The following is a 24,802-nucleotide window of genomic DNA, read 5'->3' on the forward strand; positions in this document are numbered from 1 at the left end:
ATAATCGCTTTAATTACTTAATAAAATCGTGATTTTTCATTTTTTAATTTTAATTTTGTTGTTCATTCACGCAATCATCCCATTTTCTATATGTTGCTTGTGATTTTCAATTTCATACAAGTAGATGTTCCTTGTTGGGTATTATAATAACAGTAAACAGTATTCACAACAGAAAAAAAAAAGATAATAAATAATAGATAATACAAGATGTATTTTATTAAAGAAAAAATATTATGTTTAAAACAACTTAAATTATTTTGATTTTTATAAAACTGAGTTATATATATATATATATATATATATATATATATATATATATATATATATATATATATTATATAACGAAACCAGTGTATTCTGTGGGCGATAATAATAAATTAGTACTTGGTCAACATTACTAATACAATATGTTTCGTTTGTGGTATACTTTATTATCTCTAATACTTCTTATATGGATTAAGCAAGAACTCAATTACAGTGACTTTTTCATTTTTTAATGAAAGTTGAATAATGAGTACACATGATCTCGAAGTGTTTCTCCTGTTTAAAAGTTATATTCAATTTATAGTTTAATATAAAAAAATAAATGTAATTTTATTTGAGAATTTTTGTAAAACAAAAATTATTATATGACAATTTTTTATACGAGACATAAATAATTTATATTATCAATAAATATATATTATTTTTAAATAATATTATTTAAAAAAAATATTTTTCTAAATTTTATTTTACTAAATGATATAGAAATCATAAAAAGATAAAATAAAAAATAAAAAATAAAAAATAAAAAAAATAGTATAGAAAAAAATTAATACTATAAATATAATTTTTTTAATTTAATAGTTTTGTTATACTATAATCTAAATGGATGTAGTTAGATTCATCTAAATAATATACTTATATAATATATATTTATAAATTTATTTAATGACAACATAAATGCATCATTAGTATATTTTAAGATAATTAGTATAAAGTAATAAAATTAAAAATAAGAAGATAGTATAAAAACAATAATACTTTAAATATAAGTTATTATTTAATAATTTATTAAATAATAAAATAATTAGAATTTGTAAAAGAATGAAATTAAAAATGAAAACAAATAGTATAAAGAAATTAATACTTTAAATATAAAATACTTTTTTAATAATAAATATATTAAAAAATGATTAAAATGTATATAATGACACAGAGTAAAATAAGTATTTATTTATTTATTTTAAAAATCAACTAATTTTTAAAATAAATTTTAAAGATATAAATAATGAACTAAATTGATTAACAATATAATTTGAACTTCAGACATAATTCAGGTTTTAGAAATTGGCAGAAAATTTTAATTGTGAAAAAGTAACAGTGTTATTTATGAATTAAAATAATACTTTATTAGATATTAAATGATAGAGTTAGATTATATTTATATTTTTACATTAAATCAATTTAATAAGAAATCAAATGGATAAAATAGTGAAATAATTAGTTAGAGAAACAATTTTTTACATGACAATGTAAAGAATTTGTATTATTAATAAATATATATTATTGGTTAAATAATTTTATTATAATAAATAAAAACAAACTAAATTTAAGAGGAAATAATAAAAGGATAAAATTAAAAATGAAAAAAAGTATAGAAATATAAGACACTCGGGTGAGGGTTTTTTGCTTCGATGAAATTTTTCTCGCTTGAGTGAGATTGTATCACTTATACAAAAGATGCATCTTGTTTGGGCAAGAAATTGTCCCTTGGATGAGAAACAAAAATCTTATTTGCTTTTGTTAAAATAATACTCATATCTATTGTTTTATTTAATTATATTTTTTAATTTTAAATAAGTAATAATAATTATAATGAATGATTTTATCATTCAATTTTAATTTATATAAATAAATTTAAAGTAGAAATGTTTCCGGATTAAGTTATATAAGATTTGGATAAATTAATTATTCAACCCATTAAAAAATATAGGATCGGGTTGAATTTATGCATATTTTATGTTAAATTTAATCTAACTCAACCTAACATATTAAATTGAACTAGATTAATTAATTAAGTCAAAATATAGAAAAAAGAATATAATTCTCTTACACTGGTTTCATCCCTACTAATGATCTGCACAAAAATGAAAGTCTTCCCATCAATATATATAAAATAATCGTTCATTGAAAATGTCAATGTTCATTATTACTATTACTGTTGCATTCATACTCATGGGCTTGGCTGAGTGTGATTTAGTTGGAACTGTGCAGTGTGAATATAATGTTGGGCCCAGGCCCAGGCCCTTGGAAGTAAGAAAGGAGTACATCCTGTGCTAGGGGTTCGGATTCTGCATTTCTCAATCACATTTCATAAACAAATCCTTAGGGTTTTTGGTTGTTAGCATCTTCGTGGGAGAGTGTGAGTGAGAAAGAGAGCAATGGAAAGCATAACAGAGGGAGTGAACAACATCAACATTACCGATTCCTACAAGAAGAATCGTATTCAGGTCTCTAACACCAAGAAACCCCTATTCTTCTATGTTAATCTCGCCAAGGTAGTATCACGACATGTCTCTGTATTTTCGATTTTGAAGCTTCTCAGTGTTTTATTTTTTATTTATCTCCTCATTTGGATTTTTGTGAATCTGCAGAGATACATGCAACAGCATAACGAGGTCGAACTTTCAGCTCTAGGAATGGGTATTGAAACCCCTCTCCTTGTCTCTGTTTTTGAGTTTTATTACTTGAATTTTGCTGGTGTTGGTTCTATTGGTTACTTGTCGATTATCAATGTGGAATCAATGATCTGTGTTCACTCAGGTGTTATTATTAAAACTTTGCTAAATATAGCTCTGTTCTATTGGGAATTTTAATAAACTTAAGAATGATTGCATTTCAAATTTTGTTGAACAGAAAATTACTCTTGTGAACATATATATAATTTGTTTAGGTTTCATTGGTTACCCCTGCATGCCCTGAACTTTTGAACGCCTTCAGTCTTGGACTTTGATTGAAGCCCTTTCATATTTTCCTCTGAATTAAACTTTCTCTACTGTGATTCTGGTGTTAAACCTTCTATATATGCACTTATGCTCAGTTTAAAGCATCACATCACTGGCCTCCTATGCTCTGATTCCTCATGAAATTCCACATAATCAGTCGGAGGTTGGTAGCCCATATTTTTGCTTTGCTGATCCCATTGTATCCTTGAGCTGTTCTAGGAGTAAGAACTGAAGCGTGTATAATGTGACTCTGTCAAATCAGATAAACTAAATTTTGATGTAGATGTATTTGTGAGGTCCTGTAATTAGAGTTTTCTCCTTGACTCTTTGTGAAGATCTGCACACGGGCATTTCTTCTAGTGTGGGTTTGAAGTGTAATCCATTACATATATATGAGAAATGGCGTGTACGGGTAAATTGTAAGTTGAAAATTCTATGAAGATACTATTACCATTATAAATCAAACCTATTAATATTAGAAATATAAGTACTAAAAACTCAGAAGTTAATGATATATAATAATTTAGAGTTTACACATGCAATCAATGTCAATCTAGGAGGAATAAGAGTGGAGTAATGAAGTCGAAAAATGAAAGTTGGTGATAAAATTAACAGGAAAAAGTTTAGCGAATTATATAAAACAATAGACTGCTAAAGTGTGAAGGAACAGAAAAAAATGTAGTCTTGTAACGTGTAATGTTCAAGGCAGAAGGTTTTCGAAAGCTAGTATATTCTCGTAGCAAAAAATTCATAGAAAATTAGAGAGAAATCACAAATTTACCCAAAGAATATACCTAAACGATCAACTTGGTTTTTGAAGCATATATCTTAGTAACATTGATATATCACACAAATAGCTGCTATGCTCTCCTATAATGTGCCATTGTCTTTCATCATCTGTTATTTCATTTGTGTAGAAGATATAAATACTGGGAGAAAACTGTTGCAACAGTCTGATAAGTATATTTGCAATAACTTCTAAAATTTTATAATTGAGACAGCAGTATTTTTAAGTGGCTGTCATGTTGTTTCCTTATTTTGTAGAACTTTATTACAGTGCACTGATTTTTTACGCGACTTTTGTACCTCTCTTTTTCCTATTCTCTTTCCTTGATTCCAATCTTAATATGATTTCCGAATTTTCAACCCCTTTTTTGGTTATTGCAGCTATTGCCACAGTGGTAACTGTTGCTGAAATTTTGAAAAACAACGGACTTGCTGTGGAGAAGAGTGAGATTCAATTTTTTCCCATTTATTTTCTGTGAAATCCCTTTCCCCTCTCGTACATCTATCCTATTCTTCAGTGGATAAATAATGTAATCTAATTTGTTAATGACGCAATCTTCATGCAGAAATCACGACATCAACTGTTGACATAAAGGACGATTCCAGAGGTAGACCTGTTCAAAAGGCCAAGGTAAGTCTGTAAACACATGTTTACTCTAGAATTTTATGTTGATGTGTATGATCATGTGCGTGTGATTTCATATCATCGTCTAACAGTTTACTTGCTACCCATAGCTTTGGAATCTGCTTTACAACTAGCCTAAGTTTTTGCATTTGATGACTCGTGTTTTAGATTGAAATAGTACTTGGGAAAACAGCAAACTTCGATGAATTGATGGCGGCGGCTGCTGCTGCTGCTGCTGAAGACGGTGAAAATGGCGATGCTGAAGAGCAAAACGCATAAATTCCCTAAAAATTACGCTTGAATCTGTTGAAGAAATGTACTGCTTAGGAATTTGCAATTTTATTGTCGCGAGGTAGAGGACACGTCCTTTTAGACTGACCTGCAATATTGAACAAAGTTCCTTGTTTCTTTTCTCTATAAATAGGCATTTCTTAATTTCATTTTTGGTGGGTTTTATGTATCAATTCTTTGTTGAGATGAAGGGGTTCATCTAGTGATCTAATTTCTATGAATTTATCAATCTGTGTCAATTGCCTTAGGGTGTGTTTAGATGGATTTTTAGCGAGACAGTTGGACAATGACCCTTTTCATGGTGTGAGAATCGCTTGTATTTCAACCGTATGTGTACTCCTCTTAATGATATTTTTAAAACTTAGAGTATTATTGTAATTAAATGGGTAATTTGTGTTAAAATTGATAAAATGTTTCTAAAATATATTTCCGTGGAAACTAAAAAAATATATTATGAAAAGGGTCTGTGTAAATGATAATGTTCTAAGTAAATGACAAGGAAATCGTTTTTTTTTCTGGAGTAATAGTTAATGTATGAATATATTCATGGACATTTTATATAATTTTAAGTTATATTTTAACATTTGTTCGTCACGGTTGTTTATTGTGAGGGGTTTTTTGTTTGAAGATTGTTTGATTGGTCGAGATAAATGTTATCAAATAAAATACTTGGTTACTTACTACATTAAATAATTTAATGATCATTAAATTGTTTAATAAAAGAAATATGATATTTATCGGTAAAATATTTGACATAAAGCGAAAATAACTTTTGTAAAACGTAAATAAAAAAATATCATTATTTTATTTGTTTCTTAATTTTATATTATTCTATTAAATGCATTCATAATTTTAAACCCACAAAAATTATTTAATTTTGTTTGCTCAATTTGTCCAAATAAAATATGTTTTGCAAAGGGTACTTCCTATTAGGCCGTTTATTCATTTTCTTGACCAACAAAAAAAAAATAATTAATTAATTTCGATAAATTACTCCCAATAAAGAAGACGTTATCTAAAATATACACTTTGAACCATCACTATAAAAAACAAAATATAAAGGATCAACCAAACACAATTTTCAAAATAACACAAAATTAACTAAAAGTGGAAATTGAACCACACTTAAAAATTGGACATTAGGCAGGGTATTTTTCTTACACTAGAAATTGAACCACACTTAAAAATTCATTGAACTTGTGTTACAACCCTCGCTCGTTAAGTTGTGATTTTTAAAAATGAAAGTAATACCTATTTTATAATACATTTTGAATCATTGGATAGAAAGAATAGAGTTACGTTTTTTAGTAACATCCACATACAAGTTTATTCAACACTTGATACAAAATAGTAGGAACGTCATTATGATATATCATAGCATTCTTCAATGATTTTATTACAGATGGACTGCAGTGATATAGCTAATTAGAACACTAACACTGAAGGTACAACAGATCCTTCCCCACAAAGCAACGAGTAGAAACAATGTTTGCAAAGAGATGAAGAGATTATTCCTTACATATATAGGATAATCTATAATGCATTGCAATTATTGCTGTATTAGTATAAAATGCAACGCAAGTACATTTATCTCCCGTCATCTGCACCAACCACATGATGTTAATTAATCAAGCTTCTAATATAAAAATAAGTCTGTTAACAGAATGCACAAATATTAATTATATTCGTTAGATTTTCTTGAAAAATAGAGTATACGATAGTACAGAAGGTGAAAGAAGAAGTCATACCAGGAGGCTCAACTTGATCAACTTGATCAACTTGAGTAGGAACTGCTGCAACCACATGTTGATAATTAATTAAACTTGTAATATAAAATGAGTTTATTAGAATGCACAAATATTAATTCTATTCCTCAAATCCTATATGATTTTCTTGAAAAATAGAGTTTAAGAGAATAAAGATATAAGTTACAGAAGAAGTCATACAAGGTGGTGGTAGTGGTTTTGGTGGTGGTGGTGGTGGTGGTGGCGGTGCTGGTGGAAATGGCCACCATAGAGTAGGATACACACACTGATTCAAAGATGGTACAAGACAAGCTGATAAAGCTGATGCATCAACATTATAACCAGTCAAACAACTTTGTGCAGTGGATTGAGAGCATGTTCTCAAGACGGTTTGAAATTTTACAGTCTGAATGAGCTCTGTCAAATATTGAATTGACTGTTTAGGTTTATAGGAAGAAGTTGTTTGATAAAGTGAGGCCTTGTGATCTACCAAGCATGCTTCCATGGAATCAAAAAGGCATTGAGACAACCCTAATTGGCCATTGATTCCACCTCCTTTTTGCATTGGATCATTTCCACTGCATGTTTCAGCAACACGTGAGCTGCAATGTGTCACAAACCTCTTGAACCTCGGAGACTCGTATGCTTGAGCTTGTCCACTAAGTATTTGATCATTGGCCAAGCTGATACCAACGTATTTAGCTACATTAGTGCTTTCATCGGTTGCAGCATCTGCTATAGGATTGATGGCTTTACCAGCACCAGCATCTTCTGCAACCACTACACTCATGAACAATATTGCAGTGATTAGTATGGTTCTCATTCTCTCCATTATTTGGTTTTCGTTATGATAAACCAATTTACATTTGATTGGTGTTTAAGGGTATGAATATTACAATATATATACATAGAAGAATATAGAAACTATATTCATGTTTATTATAAAAAAATTATAATGACCTTTCATCTTTATTACACAACCTGACCCATTTGCTTTACAAGAGTTGGAAGTATATAAAATAAAACTTAATCACATAAAATAATAGATTGTATTCCATCAATGAATTGGCTCATACCGCAATATTCATATTTATTTCTTCTATTTTTATATGGAATTTCATATATATAAGTTATTATTTAGTCTTTTTAAAAAAGGCAATTCTTACCTTTGATGGGTTGAGTGAAATAATTAATAAATGTGTTGGTGTTATGTTATTATGCAGAGAAGCAGAGGATTGAGAAACTGAGGTATTTTTTTCATTAAAGATGAATGAATACAATCAGTGTATATAAATTGAAAACGATAAATAAAACTAATTGTCAAAGACACAGTTATAAAATTCAGATTAATTTCTACAGTTTGGAAGTCCCGTGGATGCAAACTTTATATGAAAGTCGAATTATAATTTTTTCTAACAAAAATAAAAATTGTTGCTTGTTTTAAAGTTTACTTGTTGACAACATGATAAGAAGAAAAATAATTACTGAGGTCGAACTTTCAACCCTAGGAACGTATGAAAAGCTCTCTCCTTTTTTCTATTTTTTAATTTTACTAATGTTGGTTCTATTGGTTATTTATCTATTCCAAATCGATACTCTTTGTTCTTTTCACGTGTTACTATTATAACTTTGCTATATAGGTGTTTTTATTATAACGTTGTTAAATATAGTTCTGTTATGATTTTTTATCAATGAATTTTTTATAAACTAAAATTCATCGTAGTACGTAATATTTGTCGATGGAATTTTATATTTATATGTAATTAATAACAGAAAAATTTGTAAGTAATTATAGAAAAAAATTCTTTAATAATTACAAGAAAAATTTGTTAGTAATTACAATAAAAATTTCGTTAGTAAATATTTTGATTTGATTAAATTTTTTTCTTTTTCTTTTTAGGTATTTATTTTCTGTCCATTGATAATTGTGAAAAATACTTGTTTTCACACTTAATAACTAGCTTAAAGTTGTAATTATTCATGAAATAATATGTTTTATCCATTGTATTTAGTGAGTAGAAAAGTTGTATAGTCAATTTTCAATAACTTATACGTCATTTAGAGTATTGTCATCGGTTTCTCGCTAAGCTAATCAATAATGCGCTTAGTTACAAGGGAGATTATTTGCTCAGCGTACGCATAGCTGTGCACTGAGCGAATTAATTAAATATATATTGGCTTTTAAGTTCGAGAAGACAAAAAAGAAAGGAACTTCTGACAGAGTAAAGAAACAAAAAACATTGCAGGATTTCAAGAGACTACTTCAAGACATCAAGATACTTACTAAAATGTGTACGTTCAATATGATTAGGAATAACTAAACTTTTCTTTCATTGGAATTGAATGTAATGACTTCTCATTGATGTAATCTTCTTGTTCAATATATTTTTGTGTTCATATATTTTCTTGATTTACTTGTTATGATACAGAAGTATGATGTAATTTATATATTCAAGAGAGTAGCTAAATTTTTTTTTCATTGGAATTGAATGTAATGACTTCCTATTGATGTAATCTTCCTGTTCAATATATTTTTGTGTTCATATGTTTTTCTTGATTTACTTGTCATTATACGAAAGTATGATGTAATTTATATATTCATGAGTACTTAGAAGTAACTTTGAATATAAATGTAAAAAAAGTAACCAAAAGGAATGATGCTAGGAATAGTTTCAATTCTTCTGATCATTTATAAACATCAGATTTTAATGCAAAGGATATGTTGGATTATTTAAGGAATTTATAATTTAACATATATCTTTAGAATTTGTTTTAAGAAATTAAACCAAGATACAATGATGTTAATGTTTGAATGCATAATATATTGTTCAAAAAGTTACTATAATATTAGTTATGAACTCAATTTCAACGTTGCTTTAAAACTTTCAATAGTAAATGTTAATATTTTATTTGATTTCATTCTATTTAATTTACATAAATCACGTTACCATCTTTACTAAATTGATTTTAGAAAAATAATTTTAATTAGATAACGTAACTCAATTTATCTGCTGCAGCATCTTCTGTAGGATTAATGGCTTTAGCAGCACCAGCATCTTCTCCAACCACACTACACTTACGAACAAGATTACAGTGATTGGTATGACTCTCATTTTCTCCATGGTTAGGTTTTCGTTATGATAAACCAATTTACATTTGGTTGGTGGTAGGTACATGAATTAATTTTACAATATATATTCAGGTTTATCATAAAAAAATTATAATGACCTTTCATCTTTATTGCACAGCCTGACACATTTGCTTTAGAAGGGTTGAAAGTATATAATAAAACTTAATCATATAAAATAATAGATTGTATTCTATCATTGAATTGGCTCATATTGCAATATTCATGTTTATTTCTTCTATATTTTTCATGAAAATTCATTATATATATATATATATATATATTGAGCTGCATAAGTTATTTTGTCTTTTTTTAAAGTGGCAATTTTTAACTTTGATGAGTTGTTGAGTAAAATAATTAATACATGTGTTATTGATTATATACGAGTGTAAATTTTATTTTATAAATTGATTTTGTTAAATTAAGTTAAATTTAAAGTATATATTTTAGTATGATATGAGATTTGGATTATAATCTTTTGTAACAAAAATTGATGCATGTTTTGAAGTTGGCTTGTTGAAAATATTAGTGAGGTTGAACTTTGAGCCCTAGGAATGGGTATAAAAGCCTCTCTTTTTATTTCCTATTTTTGAATTTTGCTAATATTGTTCTATTAGTTACTTATCAATTCTAGATGGATACCTCTCGTTTATTTTCACGTGTTCTATTAAAGTTGCTATAGGTGTTATTATTATAACGTTGTTAAATATAACGTTTGACTTTTAAGTATAATTCAACCTCATAACTGACTTGTAAATGAGATTTGTATCCCACTATTTTATATATATATATATGGGTTTGCTAACGTGCGTACGCCTGTTTTTCAGTTGGTACATTTTAGCAATGTGTACCGAGTTTTAGTAGACAAAAATATCCTTATATAAAGAAACCCCCAAACCCTTACTCACCTCTCTCATTCCTCTCAACCCTTTCTCTTTCATCTTTCTCACTCCAATCTTTTATCTGTCATCCCTACTGTAGCCCCAATTGAAAAAATAAAAAACACTTCTCGTTAAACAATCTTACAAAAAAAATGATTTTATAATGAGTTTTCATCTTATAATTTTTGTCTTATCTAATTTTATCCAATTTTCACAAGCATAAAGGAATTGGTAATTGACCTTGAAAAAAATCAGAAATACTCGCGGTTAAACAATTTCTTACAAAAAATAATTTTATAATCAGTTTTTATTTTATAATTTTTGTCTTTATCTAATTTTATCTAATTTTCACAAGCATAATGACATCAAAGGAATTGGTAATTGGCCTGGAAAAAATCAGAAACACTCATTGTTAAACAATTTCTTACAAAAAAAATGACTTTATAATGAGTTTTCATTTTATAATTTTTGTCGTATATAATTTTATCTATTTTTTACAAGGATAATGACATCCAAAAGAATTGGTAATTGGCCTGGAGGATTTTTTTAGAGATGTTGATTGAACATATGCAGATGATGAAATTAGAGAGGTTAATGAAGATGGTGAAATTGAAGAGATCTTGAATGAACCTTTGCCTCAAGGTGAATATGTCAATGACTCAACTCTTTACAAAGGCAAATTGTTTAAAAACAAGTGTTTCTGATTTTTTTTCAATTGGAGCTACAGTAGGGATGACAGAGAAAAGGTTGGAATGAGAGAGATGAAAGAGAAAGGATTGAGAGGAATGAGAGAGCTGAGTAAGGGTTTGGGGGTTTCTTTTTTTTTTTTTAAGTTTTGAGAATGAAAATTATTAAAATACCCTTAACCTTAAAACTTAGAATCCATGATATATAAGGATATTTTTGTCTACTAAAATCCGGTACACATTGCTAAAATGTACCAACTGAAAAACAGGCGTACGCGCGTTAGCAAACCCCTATATATATATATATATATTGGATGTGGAACTTTCAACAGTGACACATTTATTTTTCTTCTGCTTTCTAGTAAATTAAATGTGTTATTGACAAAAAAAAAATTCATCCATAATAAATTTCGTTAATTAAATTCTTTAATTTTAAAATTTTAAATATCTATAAAATTCATCAATAATTCAAATTTAAGGATATATTTATTTTTGTCTATAATTTTATAAAATTTTATTGTGATTTAAAAAGATACTGTATTAAATTGATAAAATATGCTTCTAATATATTTCCGTGGAAAATGAAAAAGAATTATGAAAAGGGTCTGTGTAAATAATAATGTTATAAAGGTTAGAGAAGAAAATGACAAAATACATTTTTTATTTATTTTTAGAAATGTAGTTATAATGTATGAATATACTCGTGCACATTTTATATAACAATTTTTACGAGTTTTATTTTGTACGGAGATTGTTTCATCGGTTAAAGTAATAACTTAAAAGTTTTATTTACTTACCGCATTGAATAATTTAATGATTTAATATAATATAAAATATGAAATTGTTTAATTAAAAAAATATGATATTTATACGTAAGAGTCAAGCGAAAATAGTTTTGTGAAACGTAATTAAAAACTGTCGTTGTTATATATTTTTTAATTTTTTATTATTCTATTAAATGCATTCATAATTGTAGAAATAAAGTATGTTTTACAAAAGCATATTGGTCGATAGTCGTTTATTATTTTTCTTGAAAAAAACTTAATTAATTAATTAATTTGAATAAAATCACTCCCGTTAGTTGAAAATAAAAGTTGGGGTGGCAGGTTTTGAGGGAGAAGCTCTCGTTTCTCTTCTTTTTTTAAATTACAGATTTAAACAATTTTCTTTCAATAATAGTCTATTTATTAATAGAGTAAAATTGATTTCAAGTTTGCTGAGTAATATCTTTATTGTTTTTCATTATATATCTAAGATATTTTCTGTTTTGGAATATTTTGTCATAATATTTCTTTAAAAAATATCTTAATAAAGAAGAAAAGAAAATATTTAAATTATTTTATACCTTAATTTCTACACTTAAGGCATTCTAAACTTTGACTCAGAAGACTATTGATGTAACATCCCAATATCTCACACTGGATAATTCATAATTTATATATTGTAACATTACATTTACGGTAATATCCCGTAATCTCACACATATAAATTCATAGTTAATATATGTCTACACATGTTTTAAACTCAAATTTCAACTATAAACTCATAAATATAATTCGAATTCTTCTAACTTATTCTTCTGTCTCTCTCTTCATTGGCACTGGATCAGATGACATTCCTTCATCTGCTCCCGTATAACGAATTATACGATCATCGCACATACCCAAACAAAACAAACACAAACAAGTAGGGTGAGCTAACATGCAACAAATCATTTATAAAACATGTATAATTACCTTGATATAAACATCATATAATAATTATGTTCGACACCCTCATACCACAATTCCTATTAGACACTCGTCTCACAATACCCAATAGACACCACAATACCCAATAAACACTCATCCGGATGATACGTTGATGAGCGGTCACGGGAGGTTATGCACTTGTAATGACTTCTACTTCTTTTTACAAATACACTTTCAAAATACTTCATACCATTCACAAGGTTAATCCCCTCACTATGTCCAAAACCGGCACATAGACCAGGACCTCCTGCTCCTCTCACCACATAATTCATCCCTCTCTACTTGAGACTAGATGATTATTAGAGTATCAGGATAACCTCCAACTACGGGACCCTCAACATCAACATATACACAAATACCATAATATTACTGAATCTCTCCACGAGACTCATGCCATACTCATATTCCTCAACTCACATTATACCCCTACAAAATCTCCCCATAATACTCATAACATGTTCAGATGCATAAATTCAAATGCAATATAATAAAATACAATCATCGCATAAATCACACAAACTCAATATATTGCATAATAATTTAACAGTACTCAATCTGTTCAATAGGATTTAAGTTAAAAACTTGTCGAGTAGACTTCCAGGAAAGAGAGGTGCGTCACAATGGACAACTTAAGTACCAAGTCTTTCCTTAGCCAAAGTGTTCCTCAACTAGTTTTTAACAAATTTCTTATTTACAGATTTAAAACAATAGCATATAATATTTACACCGAATTTCAACATAGATAGATATACAGTAAGCATTAACACTATTCACACAGAATTTCAAGATATGAATAGTAATAAAACAATACTAAATCATAATATAAAAGCATAGAAATACTAAATCATAATATAAAAGCATAGAAAGGTTAGCTCCCCTACCTCTATTCCAGACTTCTCTCGCTCTGAATTTATTTCTCCGAAACCCTTCAGAACCTCTACTCTTCTTACAACTAAAAATTTCTCCCTAACTCTTTCTTCTCTATTTCTCAAGCTCTCACTTGATTTCTCTTCTCTTGGTGCAGAATAACCTTCCCTCCCATGGCTATTTATAGTAAAAAAAAATTTACTATTCATTAATATTTTAATATTATTTATTATTTTAATATTATTTAAAAATAATATTTCAATCATTTTCTCACCAAATCTGATCCTAATTTCTATCTACTACTTTCTTCCATGCTAAGGAATCCAAATGCTGAAAATTTATTTTTACTATTCACTTTTTACTATTTACTATTTACTTTTTACTATTTACTATTTACTTTTTACTATTCAATTTAAAAAAAAATTTACTAAATAAGTTACCAAAAATTTGAACCTCTCCTTCTAAAATTACTATAATTTTATATCCAAAATTTACATTTTTCTATCCATTAAAATTATTATTATTAATAAAATACTAAAATTTACTATTATAAATATTTTTCATGGGTCTTACATTCTCCCCAACAACAAAAATTTTCGTCCTCGAAAATTCGACACTTCAAAAATAAATTGGGATAAGAATGTTTTACATCATCTTCTAATTCCCATGTATAGTCACCTGTTTTCCTATTCCAAACCACTCTGACTAAGTTGACATTTCTCCAAACCATTTTATCATATGACCTTCTATACCGAATGGTTAAATTTTTTTTTTTTTTTTTTTTTTTTTTTTTTTTTTACCGATACTATTGAAGCCTCCGGTATGCATGACCGGAACTGTGGGCACAGTGAGATTTTGGCTATATAAGGAGGAGCGAACCGCGTTGAGCGACACTTTGAGGCGTTGCGATTTTTGAGTGTGTGAGAGAGTGTGAGATCTTCTAAGTGAGAGAGCTTTCGAGCGATCCTCTGGGTGTGAGTGAGATCTGAGCGCTGAGAGTTCTGAGTGTGAGAGCTTGTGGGATTAGAACGACTGAGTGTGATAGATCGGAGAGCCTTTCGGCAAGCTTCAATCTTTATGTTCCAGGGCTTTGCTCCGCCTCGAGTAAGTACTTCTTTTCTCTTATCTTTTCCTTTCCTTTACCCAGCTTCTCCTTCTTCTTTACTTCTTGCTTCTTTTCTTTCCTTTCTTCTTCTACTATTTTTCATTTTTTTATTAACTAAAACTAAGAATACACTGTCTTAACAAAGATAAGGGTATATCGGCTGGAAACCAGACGTTAATCTCCCTTCGTTTGAAGGTATGGCAGAGACAATCGGGTAGAACAACGCCACGTACCCCATAAAAATGAAACTTTAGAAAAAGAAAACTTTATATGTATGCACAAAATGGACACGAACGTAGATCCGTTTAGGAACATTTGCGAGGACCGTGAAACAGATCTATTTTTGGACATTGAGACTTCAAAAATTGGACAATGAAAATTGAACTAACAAGAAGAAGCAAAATAAAAAACTTAACTTAAATTGGAACCTGACTTCACTGTAATAAATCTTTTTACTTTTACTTTACTTTATGCACAAAAACTTAGAAAATGGATATGGAAGCCAAGACAGTTTATAAACGATGGCGATCTACCCCGGAACAAGTTGGAATCTTGCTGAACATCTACAACCATGGGATCATTAATCCTAGTCGAGATCAAGTTCGCGAGATTACAGGACGACTCCAGGAGTACGGGGAAGTCGGAGAATACAGCGTCTATTGTTGGTTTCAAAACCATGGAAATCGGGTGAAGAATCGAGGCTGGCAACAAGACGTCCCTAGTACATCGGGACCTTCATTTTCCCTTATCCCTTCGTATATGTATGGTAAATCTTCTTTCCTTTCCTCTTCTTTCCCTTTATTTATTTTATATGTTTAATTTGTTATTGATTTTATTTATCTCTAACTACAATTATTTTTGCAATACCGTAGATCCTTCATGGGTACTTCCACGGACTCCGAAGCTCTTAGATCTCTTTCCCATTCCCGCTATACGTAAAGAGGAAGGGAAAGTTACTCCACCTATGTTGTTTCGTACCCAAGCTCCTTCCACAGAGCTTTCTTTGAGGTTGTCGTTCGCCGATCAGTAGTCTCCTTAGGGGGACTATTTTTATTTACTGTATTTTATGGACTGTACTCTTAATGGTCACTTGTGGCCAACTCGTGAACATTTTATTTTTATTTATGTACTGTAATCTTTATCTGCTTTGTTTTATATTCTAGTTAATGATTTTTTTTTTTTTTTTTTACTCTGCTCATATTGGTGTTTCTTCAGCAATAATTCTCTATATGTTCAATCTTCCTCCCTCGGTCTATACTAAGGTAAATTTGGACACTGGAAGAGTTGTATTAATTTTGGGTATTTACAAGACTTAAGACAGAAGTGAAATTCTCAGAGGCTTAGGAGAAAAATCTATTATTGTAATTTTATTTTATTTATTGATATTTTTTTTTTCATAATGAAATTAATATTATCTTATGTTCTTCCTTGATTCATTTCATCTTCTTATTATCTTTATATGTGTCTTAACCGATTTAATTTGCAATGGTCGTTATTACTTAATTTACTTAACTGGTATCTACACTTAAAATTTTAAGACCTATTCTAATATAATTTAGTACACTATCCAGAATTACTTTAGCCTTATAACTCGTAATCCTATACCCTAAAATTATAAATTACACAAGTAAATAATAGTTGAGAATGCATCAAACATGTTTATAAATTTGAAGTTCACTCAAAACAACCACGAATCGCTATACCATAAAATAATAACAAGCAGTATATGTTCATCATATGAATTATGAAATCATGAGCAGTCGTATACTAGACATAATATATGTAAATTTCACATAAACTAATAATAAAAGATAATATCATGTGAAAACCAGTAGCAAAAGATTGACTTCATTTACTTAATTAATTTATAATTCATAAATAGTTAAACATATACGCATCGTAATTCCCTAGTAATTAATTTCAATTTTCTCATTCGGTACACATACTAAAAACTAGATGAGTTCACTCCCCAAACCCTTGCCAAGCTAAGTATATTACATGTTTCACGGTTGGGTTGGGTGCGGGTTATTTCTCTGTTCACACAGAGAATTATTGTTATTACGTTTTATAATGAGTTCGTAGGATAATTTCACTCCTCACACCACTGATATATAGAACATGATTGATTCCTTTAACCTTGTTACACTAATGCTTTCCCAAAGCTCTCTTTATTCTAGCCTTTGAACTCAACTCTTCTTGTGTAACGTAAGATATCTCACCTCTTCATTTTGTTCTCGAAAACTTCCTAAAACATTGCTTCTAAACACTAACATCTTCACTCATCCTTTGAAACCTAAACTCTGGTATTATATCTCCCTATTTTCGAAGGCTTTAACTAATTGTAATATCTTTCTTCAAACCCTCAGAATTAAGAAAGAAAAATCATCTATGGTAAAAGTCATGGTAGTTAGACACAATACTTTACTATCTAGATTTGGAGGAAATGGTAAATTATACCATTTAGACTCAATTCTTCACAGAGAAGACACGAAAGACCCACAACACAGAGGTCATCCTAAGGACGAACTGCTCTGATACCATTAATGTAACATCCCAATATCTCACACTGGATAATTCATAATTTATATATTGTAACATTACATTTACGGTAATATCCCGTAATCTCACACATATAAATTCATAGTTAATATATGTCTACACATGTTTTAAACTCAAATTTCAACTATAAACTCATAAATATAATTCGAATTCTTCTAACTTATTCTTCTGTCTCTCTCTTCATTGGCACTGGATCAGATGACATTCCTTCATCTGCTCCCGTATAACGAATTATACGATCATCGCACATACCCAAACAAAACAAACACAAACAAGTAGGGTGAGCTAACATGCAACAAATCATTTATAAAACATGTATAATTACCTTGATATAAACATCATATAATAATTATGTTCGACACCCTCATACCACAATTCCTATTAGACACTCGTCTCACAATACCCAATAGACACCACAATACCCAATAAACACTCATCCGGATGATACGTTGATGAGCGGTCACGGGAGGTTATGCACTTGTAATGACTTCTACTTCTTTTTACAAATACACTTTCAAAATACTTCATACCATTCACAAGGTTAATCCCCTCACTATGTCCAAAACCGGCACATAGACCAGGACCTCCTGCTCCTCTCACCACATAATTCATCCCTCTCTACTTGAGACTAGATGATTATTAGAGTATCAGGATAACCTCCAACTACGGGACCCTCAACATCAACATATACACAAATACCATAATATTACTGAATCTCTCCACGAGACTCATGCCATACTCATATTCCTCAACTCACATTATACCCCTACAAAATCTCCCCATAATACTCATAACATGTTCAGATGCATAAATTCAAATGCAATATAATAAAATACAATCATCGCATAAATCACACAAACTCAATATATTGCATAATAATTTAACAGTACTCAATCTGTTCAATAGGATTTAAGTTAAAAACTTGTCGAGTAGACTTCCAGGAAAGAGAGGTGCGTCACAATGGACAACTTAAGTACCAAGTCTTTCCTTAGCCAAAGTGTTCCTCAACTAGTTTTTAACAAATTTCTTATTTACAGATTTAAAACAATAGCATATAATATTTACACCGAATTTCAACATAGATAGATATACAGTAAGCATTAACACTATTCACACAGAATTTCAAGATATGAATAGTAATAAAACAATACTAAATCATAATATAAAAGCATAGAAATACTAAATCATAATATAAAAGCATAGAAAGGTTAGCTCCCCTACCTCTATTCCAGACTTCTCTCGCTCTGAATTTATTTCTCCGAAACCCTTCAGAACCTCTACTCTTCTTACAACTAAAAATTTCTCCCTAACTCTTTCTTCTCTATTTCTCAAGCTCTCACTTGATTTCTCTTCTCTTGGTGCAGAATAACCTTCCCTCCCATGGCTATTTATAGTAAAAAAAAAATTTACTATTCATTAATATTTTAATATTATTTATTATTTTAATATTATTTAAAAATAATATTTCAATCATTTTCTCACCAAATCTGATCCTAATTTCTATCTACTACTTTCTTCCATGCTAAGGAATCCAAATGCTGAAAATTTATTTTTACTATTCACTTTTTACTATTTACTATTTACTTTTTACTATTTACTATTTACTTTTTACTATTCAATTTAAAAAAAAATTTACTAAATAAGTTACCAAAAATTTGAACCTCTCCTTCTAAAATTACTATAATTTTATATCCAAAATTTACATTTTTCTATCCATTAAAATTATTATTATTAATAAAATACTAAAATTTACTATTATAAATATTTTTCATGGGTCTTACAATTGAATATGTTAAAAACAGTATTAAATGTTATGATCTATAATTGTTTTTACATTACGGTAGGTTAATTTTTCTTTTTTCTATTTATAAAAATTTTAATTTTGTTAAAAATCACACATCAAATAGAAAGGAAGTTAATCTAAAGTATATAATTGCAAACCTTACCTGATAAACTAGTTTTGTGTGATTGCATTAGGTTTAAAATCCACATTTTTGTAAGATTTGTAAGTTTAATTAGTAAGATAAAAATTAATTTTAAACTTAAATTGGAAAATAACTTTACACGCACGAGTGATGTCCGGCCAAATTTAATCTGAGTTCCATAATGTTTGTGAAAAACCTTAATTTTCTTGTATTTATAGTTTATAGAAAAATTTAAATGAGTTTCTTTACTTGTTTTTACGACATTATAGTTCTACAATGGCTATTAAAAAAATCATTCAACTTGTGTTACAACCATCCTCGTTAAGTTGTGAGTTTTTAAAACTGAAAAATGATAGTAATTAATAACTTTTTTTTATAACACATTTTGAATGATTAGAGAGAAAAAATAGAGTTAAATTTTTTAGTAACATCCACATACAATAGTTTATTCAATGTTTGCATAGACAAGAGATTATTCATTACATATATAGGATAATTTATAACACATTGCAATTATTGTTCTGTTATATTATAATATGCAACGCAGTACTTCCCCTGTATCATATATTTATCTCCGAAGACGTAGCTCATCTGCACCAACCACATGTTGTTAATTAATTAAACTTCTAATATAAAAATAATTTGTTAACAGAATGTAAAAATATTAATTATATTCCTTAAATTATATATAATTTTCTTAAAAAATAGACTTTAAAAGAATAAAGAAGTGAGATACATATCGTCGGCGGCGGTGACTCTTGATCAGACGTAATTTGAGTAGTGTCTGCACCAACCACATGTGATAAGCCTCATGAACTTCGGATTCTTCGTAATTAATAACTTTTTTTAATAACACATTTTGAATGATTAGACAGAAAGAATAGAGTTAATTTTTTTAGTAACATCCACGTACAATAGTTTATTCAACACAAGATACAAAATAGTAGAAACGTCGTTACCATGTATCATAACATTCTTGAATGATGTTCTTATACATGACATACAATGATACAGCTAATTAGAACACTGAAAGTAGATAAGATCCTACACCATATGGTAGGAACAATGTTTGCAGAGATAAGAGATTATTCATTACATAGGATAATCCATAATGCATTGTAATTATTATTCTGTTATATTGTAATATGCAACGCAAGTACTTCCCCTGTATCATATATTTATCTCCGAAGAGGTGGCCCAAGAGGTGGCCCAAGAGGTGGCCCAAGAGGTGGCCCAAGAGGTGGCCCAAGAGGTGGCCCAAGAGATGGCCCAAGAGGTGGCCCAAGAGGTGGCCCAAGAGATGGCCCAAGAGGTGGCCCAAGAGGTGGCCCAAGAGGTGGCCCAAGAGGTGGCCCAAGAGGTGGCCCATCTGCATCAATCACATGTTGTTAATTAATTAAACTTGTAACATAAAATGAGTTTATAAGAATGCACAAATATTAATGATATTCCTTAAATGATATATAATTTTCTTAAAAAATAGACTTTTAAGAGAATAAAGAAGTGATATACAAGTCGTGGGGGTCAGTGGTGGCTCTTGATCAGGCGTAATTTGAGCAGAATCTGCACCAACCACATGTTAATTAATTAAACTTGTAACATAAAATGAGTTTATTAGAATGCACAAATATTAATGATATTCCTTAAATGATATATAATTTTCTTAAAAAATAGACTTTAAGAGAACAAAGAAGTGATATACAAATCCTGGGTGACGGTGACGGTGGTGGTGGTTGCATAGGATACACACAGCGATTCAAAGATGGTAGAAGACAAGCTGATAAAGCGGATGCATCAACGTTAGAACCAGTGAAACAACTTTGTGCAGTGACACGGGAGCAGGTTCTCAAGACGGTTTGAAACTTTACAGTTTCAATGAGCACTGGCAAATATTGAATTGACTGTTTAGGGTTATCGGAAGAAGTTGTTTGATAAAGTGAGGCCTTGTGGTCTACCAAGCATGCTTCCATGGAATCAAAAAGACATTGAGACAACCCAAATTGGCCACCGATTCCACCACCGCCATGATGCATTGGACTATTTCCACTGCATGTTTCAGCAACATGTGAGCCGCAATGTGTCACAAGCCTCATGAACCTCGGAAACTCGTACGCTTGAGTTTGTCCATTAAGTATTTGATCAATGGCCAAGCTCATACCAACGTCTTTAGCAAGATCAGTGCTTTCATCGATTGAAGCATCTTCTGCAACCACCACGCTTATGAACAATAATGCAGTGATTAGTATGACTCTCATTCTCTCCATGATTAGGTTTTCGTTATCATAAACCGATTTACGTTTGGTTGGGACTTAGGTGCATGAAGTTTACAATATATATACGTAGAAGAATATAGAAACTATATTCTTGTTTATTATAAAAAATTATAATTACCTTTCATCTTTATTACACAACCTGACTCATTTGCTTCACAAGAGTTAACAATATATATATCTATCTATCTCCAGCAATAAAATAGAATTTAATTACATAACTTAACATAATTATGTATTTAATCCATGCACTAACTGATATTGCAATATTCGTATTTATTTCTATTATTTTTTTTTAAGAATTTCCTTATATATGTATGTGTATACTTCTACATATATACTAAAAATTTCTGCAATATTCTAATTTTAAAGAGGCATATACTTTGATGCGTACATATGGGGGTTGAGTTATTGATACGTGATAAGAAGAAAAATAGTTAAGTGATTGTTATTTTTCATTGTATTGAATAAATTATCAAGAATTTGTGATAAAAGAGTAATATTTAGATAATAATATTTTGCCACCCTTTCGTGTATTGGATATAACAAAAACTTGCATCAAATAATTAATGTTGTATTTGGAAAAATTGGGTTTCACAAAAAGGTTGATCCTTCATTAAAATTAGAGTCAGTTCATTAACTATTATATGACGTCACCGTTATAACTAAAATTGATTTTTTAGAACGACAATTTTATATATATATATATATATTATATATATATATATATATATATATTGAAAATATATAATTATATTAATTAATGTATTATTATAAGACTGTATTTTTAATAAATAGGCTTAATACCTCTTTTTGTCCCTCTTTATAAGAGAAATGTTCAAATTCGTCCTACCTTTTTTAAAAAGTTCAATGTGGTCCCAAGTTGTGAAAAAAATGTCCAATTAAATCCTTTTCGGTCACGACGTTAAATATTTAACGATCCAGCTGACAGCGTGGACTGATCTGTGCAACGTGGCTGTTTACCTTCATAACGTGGCAGTGACAGTGTTTTTCATTAAATTTCACGTGGCAGTGGCAGTGATTAAAAATTTCTGAGTTAGGGTTTGGATATTCGAAATCGCGATTTGGGGATAAATTTCACCTGCTGCACATGAAGGTTTTGAAGTAAAGAGGAAAGGGGATAAAGAGTTTAACGTGAATATACGTCTGGAAATGCATTATGTGCCTGAGAAGTTTAAGCTTTCACCAGCTTTGACAGAGGTTCTTGGTATTGAGGTTGATACCCGCCCAAGGATTGTTGCTGCGATCTGGCACTATGTAAAGGCCAGGAAGTTGCAAAACCCTAATGACCCTTCTTTCTTTCACTGTGATCAGCCTCTTCAGAAAGTATTTGGAGAAGAAAAGAAGTATTTGGAGAAGAAAAGATGAAGTTTACAATGGTTTCGCAGAAAATATCTTCACATTTATTCCGTCCACAGCCTATACTTTTGGAACACAAGATCAAGCTATCGGGAAACAGTCCAGTTGGGACTGCTTGTTATGATGTGATGATTGATGTTCCTTTCCCAATTCAGAGGGAGTTGTCTGCTTTAATGGCTAATGTGGAAAAGAACAAAGAGATTGAGACATGTGATGAACCAATATGTGGAATCATTACAAAAATTCATGAGCACAAAAGGAGACGATCATTCTTTCTTGGTTTCAGTCAATTGCCAGTAGAATTTATTAATGCATTGATTGAATCGCAAAACAGGGATCTGAAACTTATTTCCGGAGAACCTAGTCGCAATGCAGAGCGTCGATCAGATTTCTTCAACCAACCATGGTAAGCCTTTGTTTACTGTGATGTATGATATTCTTTGGATTCCATTCGTCCAAGATGCTTATCCCCAAATCGTGATTTCGAATACCAAAAACCCTAACTCAGAATTTTTTAATCACTGCCACTGCCACGTGAAATTTAATGAAAAACACTGTCACTGCCACGTTATGAAGGTAAACAGCCACGTTGTACAGATCAGTCCATGGTGTCAGCTAGATCGTTAAATATTTAACGCGTGACCAAAAAGGATTTAATTGGACATTTTTTTCACAACTTGGGACCACATTGAACTTTTTAAAAAAGGTAGGACGAATTTGAACATTTCTCTTATAAAGAGGGACAAAAAGAGGTATTAAGCCTAATAAATATAACCAATAGATAATATCTCTAGAGCATTGGTTATTTATATTTAAAACGGAACTCATATAATTCATCTAGTTAAATTTATTTAGTTGGGTAAAATTTTGTTACAGTGAAGAATAAATTGTTATTAAATGGCAAATTGTATATTATATTTTTCAGGACTCTTTTTAAAATATAAATTTATTTAAAAGTTTAAATTCTTCTTTAATTAATTACGTACTAATTTAGATATTGATTTATTTTGTAGTAAAAAACTTGATAGTTACACTACAAGAAATTAGCGTATTACCGAAGGTGTTGGAACAATCGGTACCGTTATAGAGTCGCGCAGCGGAATAAAATATTCGGAAAGCGTGTTACGGTCACAAATCAAGTTTAATGGTCCGTTTTAGAAAAACAATTTTCTTAGAGAAAATTTATCAAACAGTTGATATGCGTAAAAGATAAAGAGTGTAGGGAATAGAAAATCACACAAGCAATTTTTATCCTGGTTCGATTCAAAAGAATCTACGTCCAGTCGTTAATCACTATAAATAGTGATTAACCTTTTTCACTAAAAAGTTATTTAACAGATTACAAGAAATAGTGAATAAAGCAGATAAATAAACCTTCCTTCGACGAACGAACCGGAAGAAGAACACTCTGCCAACTCGAAGAGAACCGCTCCGACTATCGACAAACGAAACACGAGCTTCTCCTATTCACGAGACCAGGCAGAGCACCTTGCTAACTCGAAGAGAGCTTGCTCCGACTATCGACACACGACACGCGAGCCTCTCCTGTTCACGAGACCAAGCAAGGGAACTTGAACTATAGCTTCTGAGAACTTCCTCTGACAAACAGTATTCTGCAAGAGCTTCTGTTCAACAACGTTACAATTGATCTTCACAGAAACCCAATATATAGCTAGTTGTTCTGAATATCTAAGGTTAAGTCTCAACTGCCACGAATAATCGATTATTGTAAGTGATAATCGATTATTCAAGTCCGTTACAGGTTTTCAAGAATGTGATAATCGATTATAGGAAGTGATAATCGATTATTCCTGTAT

General features: G+C 29.9%; 4 protein-coding genes and 1 pseudogene across 4 annotated transcripts; 3 read left to right on the top strand and 2 right to left on the bottom strand.

Annotated features, from left to right (window-relative positions):
* Positions 1–2,330: 2,330 nt before the first annotated feature.
* Positions 2,331–4,838, top strand: LOC124834617 (uncharacterized protein At2g34160-like). The gene is made up of 5 exons (XM_047309337.2): positions 2,331–2,540; positions 2,637–2,685; positions 4,155–4,217; positions 4,340–4,404; positions 4,567–4,838. Exons 1-5 carry the CDS (start codon positions 2,424–2,426, stop codon positions 4,675–4,677), a joined length of 405 nt encoding a protein of 134 aa, XP_047165293.1. The 5' UTR covers positions 2,331–2,423; the 3' UTR covers positions 4,678–4,838.
* Positions 4,839–6,555: 1,717 nt separating this feature from the next.
* LOC124834610 (nodulin-30-like) lies at positions 6,556–7,266 on the bottom strand. The gene has a single exon (XM_047309330.2). It carries the CDS (start codon positions 7,264–7,266, stop codon positions 6,556–6,558), a length of 711 nt encoding a protein of 236 aa, XP_047165286.2.
* Positions 7,267–14,823: 7,557 nt separating this feature from the next.
* LOC148196843 (WUSCHEL-related homeobox 8-like) lies at positions 14,824–15,881 on the top strand. The gene is made up of 3 exons (XM_088092547.1): positions 14,824–14,850; positions 15,338–15,617; positions 15,724–15,881. The coding sequence occupies exons 1-3, from the start codon at positions 14,824–14,826 to the stop codon at positions 15,879–15,881; spliced, it is 465 nt and encodes a 154-aa protein (XP_087948673.1).
* A 4,632-nt stretch (positions 15,882–20,513) lies between these two features.
* On the bottom strand, positions 20,514–21,599 carry LOC124834611 (nodulin-20-like). Its single transcript, XM_047309331.2, has 3 exons — positions 21,038–21,599; positions 20,848–20,898; positions 20,514–20,704 (listed from the first exon to the last, which is right to left on the bottom strand). The coding sequence occupies exons 1-3, from the start codon at positions 21,597–21,599 to the stop codon at positions 20,514–20,516; spliced, it is 804 nt and encodes a 267-aa protein (XP_047165287.2).
* A 1,104-nt stretch (positions 21,600–22,703) lies between these two features.
* Positions 22,704–23,395, top strand: LOC148196844 (SWI/SNF complex component SNF12 homolog pseudogene; annotated as a pseudogene).
* The last annotated feature ends 1,407 nt before the right edge of the window (positions 23,396–24,802 follow it).

The sequence above is a fragment of the Vigna umbellata genome, chromosome 6, assembly GCF_029865625.1.
Source record: "Vigna umbellata cultivar VRB3 chromosome 6, Vumbellata_1.0, whole genome shotgun sequence".
Taxonomy (NCBI): Eukaryota; Viridiplantae; Streptophyta; class Magnoliopsida; order Fabales; family Fabaceae; genus Vigna; species Vigna umbellata.